General features: G+C 34.6%; 1 protein-coding gene across 4 annotated transcripts; it reads left to right on the forward strand.

Moving 5' to 3' along the window:
• The first annotated feature begins 1,759 nt into the window (after nucleotides 1-1,759).
• Nucleotides 1,760-8,775, forward strand: LOC107945371 (probable cellulose synthase A catalytic subunit 8 [UDP-forming]). Of its 4 annotated transcripts, none has more exons than XM_016879344.2 (14): nucleotides 1,760-2,206; nucleotides 2,741-2,933; nucleotides 3,029-3,249; nucleotides 3,334-3,409; nucleotides 3,499-3,700; nucleotides 4,163-4,429; nucleotides 4,519-4,864; nucleotides 4,951-5,088; nucleotides 5,413-5,538; nucleotides 5,645-5,857; nucleotides 5,978-6,239; nucleotides 6,674-6,876; nucleotides 7,263-7,613; nucleotides 7,899-8,775. In XM_016879344.2, the coding sequence occupies exons 1-14, from the start codon at nucleotides 2,183-2,185 to the stop codon at nucleotides 8,481-8,483; spliced, it is 3,207 nt and encodes a 1,068-aa protein (XP_016734833.2). In that variant the 5' UTR covers nucleotides 1,760-2,182; the 3' UTR covers nucleotides 8,484-8,775. The 4 variants fall into 4 exon arrangements, with proteins under 4 accessions (XP_016734833.2, XP_016734831.2, XP_016734834.2 ...); XM_016879342.2 differs by having other exon boundaries at nucleotides 1,771-2,206; nucleotides 3,496-3,700; XM_016879345.2 differs by lacking the exons at nucleotides 1,760-2,206; nucleotides 2,741-2,933 and having other exon boundaries at nucleotides 3,112-3,253; nucleotides 3,496-3,700.
• Nucleotides 8,776-9,205: the final 430 nt, after the last annotated feature.

Here is a 9,205-nt window from a genome sequence, read left to right on the forward strand (position 1 = left end):
AAACTGCCTAGGCCTTTCAAGTTTGGAGAGAGCAAGTTAGAAAATTAAAACTGATCATGAGTTCTGTCCTAATTTGAAGGCTTTCTTGGAAAATGAAAGAATTTAGATAAAAATATAAGCCTGAAAAATTAATTTGGACAAAAAATAGGTCCATTTAAAATGAGTCAAGCCTCGAGTAAGAGATTTTTTTGCCATGGCTCGACTTAAATTTGCCTAAAATTTTTTCCCTGGTGTTGTTTAATGTTGTATTGCTATTATATTATTACTATTTTATTGTTATTGTTTGAATATTGTATAACTCTTATTCTATTATTAATTTTGCTATTATTTTAAAGTCATTTGTTTGCTAAGTTGTAACTTGCAACTATCTTAATGTTAAGTATAAAAACTTTTTTTTAATGCATTTTCAATTTGTTGGGAAACATTTATTTTAAAGTTTTTAGTATATTTGAAAGATTATATTTTTTAAATTTGTGTTTATATATTTAATACGGGTGGGTCGAGCTTGAGTTTAACAATTTTTATTTGGGTTAGACTTGAGAAAAATTTTAAGCTTATTTCTAGACTAAATCAGGCCCAAAAAACGAGCCTAAAATTTTTTCTTTGACATAACCCAAATCCAGCTTGATGATGATCAGATCTAATAAAAACTATGCCTTTTATCTTAACCCGTGGTGATTCTGTTCAAACTATCGACAAGAACCAAGACAACTATTTCGAGGAGGCCTTGGAGATGCGCAATCTCTTGGAAGAATACAGCCACTACTGTGGTATACGAAAGCCGACTATCTTAGGAGTCAGGAACTAGTTTCATCACTTGCTTGGTTTATGTCAATTGAAGAAACAAGTTTTGTCACTTGAAGATGGTGTGTTTTGACAAATCGTTTGAAAATTCGAATACATTATGGCTATTAAGATGTCTTTGACAGGTTTTGTTTCTGACTCGGGTGGCATTAGTAAAAGCTTTTAGAGTGGGGGGAGAGGAAGGAGAGAGGCAAGGATCAGGGAGGGAAAATATTTTTTATTTTTAATATTATTATACTTATTTTTTAATTAATATTAATATAAATTATAAAATAAAAAAAGTGTTGATGTGACATAATATAATTACTCAATTAATTTCTTTTAATAATGTTAAGACTTAGGAAACAATAAAATAATTTAAGTATCACTTTTAATAAAATAATTAAGATACCATATTATAAAAAAATGGTATAGTTTAGAGTATAATTTATCAATTAAATGTCTTTTTAAATAGATAGTACATTTATCTGTGATTAATATAGAAATAATAATAATGATAAAATTAAATATTGTAAATGAAAAAAAGAAAACTCAACGCACCTAATAAAAATAAATGCTCAGCCTAAATCCATAAAAAAAATTATCTCCGCTTCTAACGTATATTACACTCTACATCTTCAGCTTGTGTTCCTGCCGCTTTTTCTTTATTAGGAAACATACAATTAAATATTTCTTATTAAAATTTTATTACATTTTATTTAAAAGAATAAATATTTTTTCACTACAATCACCAAAAGAAATCTAAAATATATTGAGATTTAAAACCTCTATAATGTGTATTTACTTTTTAAAATTATTAAATATTAACTATATAATAATATTTTAATAAATAATATCATCTCAGTCAAATAAATACATATTTAAATAAAAACCTTATTCTAACTTAGAATTAGAATTATAAATTGTATGAGTTAAAATTTGATAAATCTCAAGATATAGCAGTGAATTCTGAATTATCGCAAAAGTTAATGTTAAGTCGGGGGATCTGTGACCTTAACAAGTTTACCTTTCTTTCACTCTCTAGTGTCGGTGTGATCTATATACCCCCATTTGCCTTTTTCTTTTTTTCTTTCCCTGCCAGCTTCTTCTTATAGGAAGAGGTAGAGGGGCGTTACAGCTCCCATTTGTATCACAATTTTTTAAAGAAATTTTGAATTTGGGTTGAATTTTCATTGAAGATTGGGTCTGCTGCGATAGAGCGGTGTTCCAGACCCCAATGTATCACATTTCTTTTTAATTTTATTTTATTTTATTTTGGGTGGAGTTTGATTTCATTGAAGATTTAGTCTTTTTGGGGGTAATTTCTTGATCTGGGGGCTGCATTTGAATTGCAATTTTAGTAGGCATTGGCATTGGCATTGGTCCTTTTAGAGACCAAATGGATGCAACAGCAGATTCAGTGGTCAGTGCCTTTCTGTTTGATTTGGCTATATCGTTCGCCTCTATCTTTTTTATGTTATTTTTGTATCCAAAGTTTGATCTTTGTTTGACTCGTTTGGATCTCTAGAGTTGGGCTGCAAATAAATCTTCCTTTTGAATTCTTACTTTTGTTTCTTTTTTTTTTCATTGTTAAGAATCTGCCTTCACTTGCTAGTTAACTTAAAGATTTAAACGGGGTGCTGCTTGTTCGAGTTCTTTTACATTTTTCTGGATTTGGTTTAGATTATTTGTTTTGTTAGGTTCTGGAATCTGGGTCCTGTTTTAAGCTTCATTATACTTGTTTGATTCATTGTTATACAATGCCCATTTATTAGTAGAATTTAATTAATAATGTGATTATATGTTCCCAAATTCCATTAAAGTAGAAGTGCCCCACTTTTCTTTCATAATTTCTAAATCTGGGACTTCTTTGCTGTATTTGGGAATGATTATCTATAAATATATTTTATTTTTTCCCCAGAGGAAGAAAACTGAATTTTAGTTTCATTGCTTTAAGGCGAAATCTGGTAAAATTGGGGGACAAGTTTGCCAGATCTGCAGTGATAATGTTGGCTCAAATGCTGATGGTGAGTCATTTGTTGCTTGCCATATTTGTGCATTTCCTGTTTGCCGTCCATGTTATGAATACGAGCGGAAAGATGGTACCCAGTCTTGTCCTCAATGCAAGACCAAGTACAAGAGGCATAAAGGTTAAATCATCATAACTTTAATCTGTCTTATGCTATTCTTCCACTAGTACCAAATATTCAAGAGTTATGTTTATTTTGTTCTTCTTTATCTTTAGGAAGCCCTGCTATTGGTGGGGAAGAAGTGGAAGATGCTGTTGCCAATAATGTAGCAAATAATTTGAATCAAACATCACGTACCCAAGGTGAGAGGTATAAGAAGGCAGAGCGAACACTGAGTTGGGATACGAATTATAGCCGAGGGTCAGACATGGCACCCCCCATCTACGACAAAGAAGTTCCTCTTAACCATATTCCTTTTCTCACCAATGGCAGCTCTGTAGGTTGAGGAATATTTTCTTGCTTCTCTTGTTTTTCAGAGTTCTGAGCGTACAATTAACAAGAACTTTTTTTCTGGTTCTAGGTCTCTGGGGAGCTGTCTGCTGCATCTCCTGCAAGAACCTCAATGGCCTCTCCTGAAAGTGGGATCAGGGGAAAGGGTATGGAGCGAATCCATCATGCGGAAGACATCAATTTTGGTTTAGCTGTTGGATGCTACAATGAAGTGATAACTATTTTTTTTCAGCAGGTAATATTAGGTTGGTTGATCCAGCAAGAGAGTTTGGGTCATCAGGGTTTGGCAATGTAGCCTGGAAGGAGAGGATTGATGGTTGGAAGATAAAGCCAGAGAAGAATGCAGTTCCGATGAGTGTTAGTAATGCCCCTTCTGAAGGCAGGGGAGGTGGGGATTTTGATGCCAGCACTGATGTAGTTATGGATGACTCTATACTGTAAGCATCTCACTTGATTCACTATTATGTATTCCTGTTCATTCAATGTGCGCATATCTCTATCAGCTGCACACAGGATATAATTCAGCTTGATAAACAGATGCTATCTAAAATATTCTTTAAAATTAATTGATTTTTCCATTATGTTCTCCATTAGGGTGAACTTTATATGTGTATACAAATATTACATTATGCAGTATCGTACACAGTATACTAGTCTTACACAAAGAAATAGACATTATAACTGATTCTATAAAGGAAGCACTTCCAGGCTTTGTGCTATCATGGTAATCTCTGGTGGTATATTTTGAGTAGTTTCCAGTTTCAGCTGAGTTTTTCTCGAGATTCTGATTTGTCCTTTAGGCTTGCTTTCATATATTAGATAATAATAGTCGATATATGTATATATATATTATATACTGTTTCTTGTTAATCATCTCTCTCTATATTTCTTTAATGCAGAAATGATGAAGCCCGCCAGCCTCTATCGAGGAAAGTGTCAATTCCTTCCTCTAGAATTAACCCTTATAGGATGGTCATTGTCCTGCGGCTTGTTATTCTCAGCATTTTCCTGCATTATCGTATAACAAATCCAGTTCCCAATGCCTATGTGTTGTGGTTGATATCTGTGATTTGTGAGATATGGTTTGCAATATCATGGATATTGGATCAGTTCCCTAAATGGCTTCCTGTGAACCGTGAAACATATCTTGACAGGCTGGCCTTGAGGTAGTTACTCCACTTCTGAGGTCTTGGACGATGCAAAACTGTTTGAAGTCCTAATGAATTTTGATTCCCGATTTTTGGATAATTCACAGATATGACCGAGAAGGAGAGCCATACCAGTTGGCTGCTGTTGACATTTTTGTCAGTACTGTTGACCCTTTAAAGGAACCGCCACTTGTCACAGCCAATACTGTTCTATCCATACTTGCAGTTGACTACCCAGTCGATAAAGTTTCATGCTATGTTTCAGATGATGGAGCTGCTATGTTAACATTTGAAGCTCTATCTGAAACGTCAGAGTTTGCCAGAAAATGGGTTCCTTTCTGCAAGAAATACAGCATTGAACCACGAGCTCCAGAATGGTACTTTGCCCTAAAGATCGATTACCTAAAAGATAAGGTTCAACCTGATTTTGTCAAGGAACGGAGAGCTATGAAGGTAGAAAATTCTACTTTCATTTAATGCTGGTGATACATTAATAGGTATTTACATTGTTTTACACAACAATTATGCTTTTGATGCAGAGAGAATATGAAGAGTTTAAAGTTCGCATTAATGGACTTGTTGCTAAAGCACAAAAAGTTCCTGATGAAGGATGGATCATGCAAGATGGCACTCCTTGGCCAGGAAATAACACAAGGGATCATCCAGGAATGATCCAGGTTTGTTCAATTAGAATTGGAAGGGCTTTCTAAATGATTGGTTCAGATTCTTAGTGTATAGCAATTAGTTTTCAGAAGCAAGAATTTTCTTTTGAGCTATGAAGATGTTGAGCATATCTGAATGCATGTCTTATATGCTAAATATTCGGATCAGACAATTCTGAAAGCCAAGTTATTGTTGCTCTATATTTATTATTACATATATCTCTGCATTTTTAGATTTATTCTCCTTGTGTGTATATTATGATTTTCATGACACCAGGAAGATGGTATTGGCTTCCCTTCATGGTTTGAAGCTCATGTCTTTTTCTTTACAATTGGCAGGTTTTCTTAGGTCATAGTGGAGGACTCGATTCTGATGGTAATGAGCTTCCACGATTAGTTTACGTGTCTCGTGAGAAACGTCCTGGATTTCAGCATCACAAAAAGGCTGGTGCTATGAATGCACTTGTAAGTAGTCAGTAACTTTTTTTTTTGGCAAAATAAGTCAGTAATTTAGTCTTAGAGATTCTTGTTTTTAGGCATAGCAGCTTAAGAATCTGTTTATCAATATCAGGTTCGCGTTTCGGCAGTTCTCACCAATGGACCATTCTTGTTGAATCTTGATTGTGATCATTACATAAACAACAGCAAGGCATTGAGAGAAGCTATGTGTTTCTTGATGGATCCCAATCTTGGAAAGTCAGTTTGTTACGTTCAGTTTCCCCAAAGATTTGATGGAATAGATAAAAATGATCGTTATGCCAACCGTAACACTGTTTTCTTCGATGTAAGCTCCTTTGACCAGCTATTCGATGAACTTGTTGCATCCCAACTTATCATCCTATCTTAGTCACATAATTGTTAATTTAATGTTCCTCTTTTCTTTTAATTTTTAATCAATTCTTAGATAAATTTAAGAGGCTTGGATGGAATTCAAGGCCCTGTCTATGTGGGTACGGGGTGTGTCTTCAACAGAACAGCTCTGTATGGTTATGAACCTCCTCTCAAGCCCAAGCATAAAAAACCAGGGCTGTTTTCTTCATGCTTTGGTGGATCGCAAAAGAAGAGTTCCAAGTCAAGTAAAAAGGACTCTAGCAATAAGAAATCAGGAAAGCATGTGAATTTAACTGTGCCAATATATAATCTAGAAGATATAGAAGGGGTAGAAGGTATGATTTTCTATCTTTGCTGTTTGTTTTCAACAGTCACTCTACTTATTTAGAATGAATATATATATACACATATATTTGTTCTTAGCTGTGTTCTGTTTTCAGTGATTCAAACCCTTATTTTGGAAGTTTCATTGTGGAGTTGTTCGACATTATTTTCTCATTAAGGGTTATATTATTCCACCCTATATACTTTGTGCTTAAGCAGAAATATGCTAACTATTTCTGTTCAGTATTCTACAAATTGCATGAAATATTTGGTTAATGTCTGTTAGTAATGCCCGATGTGTTTCTTATGTTGACTTCTGCCCATGCTAGTGTTGGTTTTACTTTTGAGTTTTGATCATAAAAAATGCAACTATGGTGTATTGGTTTTACTTATGAAACACAAATTTTGAAGTTGTGATATTGAATTATTTTCATTTTGTTTGTAGGTGCTGGATTCGATGATGAGAACTCACATCTTCTGTCACAGATGACCCTAGAAAAAAGGTTCGGTCAATCAGCAGTTTTTGTTGCTTCAACACTTATGGAAAATGGTGGTGTTCCGCAGTCTGCAACTCCAGAATCCCTCCTTAAAGAAGCTATTCATGTCATTAGCTGTGGATATGAGGACAAAACCGATTGGGGAAGCGAGGTGTGTAGCCCTTTTCTCTTTTCACCTATTTTTAGTTTCCCTTTTTCTGTTTGAGAACATAGACATTTAGCTGGTAGCTGTGATGTGACAAATCAGAAATGGACCGGACCTTTCAATATGAGATCAAACTTATAAGAAATTATTTTTTGAGCATATGGATACGGTTTTCAAGGAGAAAATCATTCATTTGCATTCTGCTTTCTTCCTTGAAAGTAACTTAGTAAATAAATCTTTTGGAGGATAGGAAGCTAGTATTCCCTCTTATTTTCTTTCTTTCTTTAAGGCTTTAAGGTGAATCAATGATAGATGGAGCACTTTTCTTGAATTATTGACACAGTTTCGTCAATTTTGTTCCATCTTATAGGCTTTAAATTTATGTTTTGCAGATAGGATGGATCTATGGTTCAGTTACAGAAGATATTCTTACAGGATTTAAGATGCATGCTCGTGGCTGGAGATCAATCTATTGCATGCCACCGCGCCCTGCCTTTAAAGGATCCGCTCCGATTAACCTTTCAGATCGTTTGAATCAAGTGCTTCGATGGGCTTTAGGTTCAGTTGAAATTCTATTCAGTCGCCATTGCCCGATATGGTATGGGTACAGTGGAAGGTTGAAATGGCTTGAGAGGTTTGCTTATGTTAACACCACGATATACCCAATTACAGCCATTCCCCTTCTAGCCTACTGCACATTGCCTGCAGTCTGTCTGCTGACTGGAAAATTTATTATTCCACAGGTAAGTACAATGTCAATTTCAGCCTCATGGAAAAAAAAATTTGATTGCTTGGTCAGTGCTGACACTAACCTATCACTTACCACTTTATAAACTCCAATTTGCCATATGATGTGTCATTTTGCTAGGACATTGTTTAGAAGAACTTATTAAGAGACATCACTAAATTTCCAATTGTTGTCACCGAAGTTTATGAATAATTAATAGCTTTTCAAATTAAGAAATTATAATTGATGTTTTGACTGGAAACCAGGTGGGGATTAATTTCTGAGTTGTCCTATATTGCAGATCAGTAACATTGCAAGTATCTGGTTCATATCTCTCTTTCTTTCCATCTTTGCCACTGGTATATTGGAGATGAGGTGGAGTGGGGTAGGGATCGATGAATGGTGGAGAAATGAACAGTTTTGGGTTATTGGAGGTGTATCCGCCCACCTGTTTGCTGTGTTCCAGGGTCTTCTAAAAGTCCTTGCTGGCATTGATACCAATTTTACTGTCACTTCAAAAGCATCTGATGAAGATGGGGATTTCGCAGAACTCTATATGTTCAAGTGGACTACCCTACTCATTCCTCCAACTACTCTCCTCATAATTAATCTTGTCGGAGTGGTTGCTGGAGTCTCCTATGCTATCAACAGTGGTTATCAATCTTGGGGCCCTCTCTTTGGGAAACTGTTCTTTGCATTTTGGGTGATCATTCATTTGTATCCATTCCTTAAGGGTCTAATGGGACGGCAAAATCGGATGCCAACCATTGTTGTTGTGTGGGCTATTCTCCTTGCTTCCATCTTCTCACTTTTATGGGTTCGGATTGATCCCTTTACTACCAAGGTGACTGGACCGGATGTCGAACAGTGTGGAATAAACTGCTAAAAGGAACATGTAGATTACAGAATTGTTTCCAGGTATACTTTAAATACCAAGAGGAGGAAGGTAATTGTTTTGAGCATATTTTTTATGCATGAATTGGGGGATCTTTACTCTTGCAGGGAAAAGGGAAAAAGAAAACTATGGGTTCTAAGTTGAACCCATTAATTATTTTATTGAGTTCATTTTTTTTGAATAGTTCATTTTTTTTAGTTCATATTAGACAATGATTGGTTACTGTAGTTGAGGCCGTCAATTTTCAAATATGAATAAGAAAATGGATGTTTCGTTCTTTTTATCAATTGCCTTTTCACCCCATTTTTGATTGAATGGCATTTGAGGCTTCCTAAAATTTTGGATTTCTTATCATTAAAACAATAATAAAAGGATTTTTTAAATAGTTTAGGCTATTAAACAAGTCTAGAAAAACTTTCCTCCAAGAGTTGTGTAATATTGGCAGTAGAAATCAGGTTGCATGTTATGAAGATTGTATCCCCATATCATATTAAATAAATTTTTTTTGGATTATTTTTATAAATATAAGTATGTAAACTTAAACAATAACTAAATTTTTAGATAGACACCCATTTAATATTGTATAAAAAAAATTGTATATAACCTCTATAAAGGTTCTTTTGATGGAGAACAAGTGAATGAAATGTACCGGGAGAAAGTGGAGAGGAAGATTAGAGCAGATTCAAACTTAACAAAGAAGTTAAGAGAATTTT

This window comes from Gossypium hirsutum, chromosome D03 (assembly GCF_007990345.1).
Source record: "Gossypium hirsutum isolate 1008001.06 chromosome D03, Gossypium_hirsutum_v2.1, whole genome shotgun sequence".
Taxonomy (NCBI): Eukaryota; Viridiplantae; Streptophyta; class Magnoliopsida; order Malvales; family Malvaceae; genus Gossypium; species Gossypium hirsutum.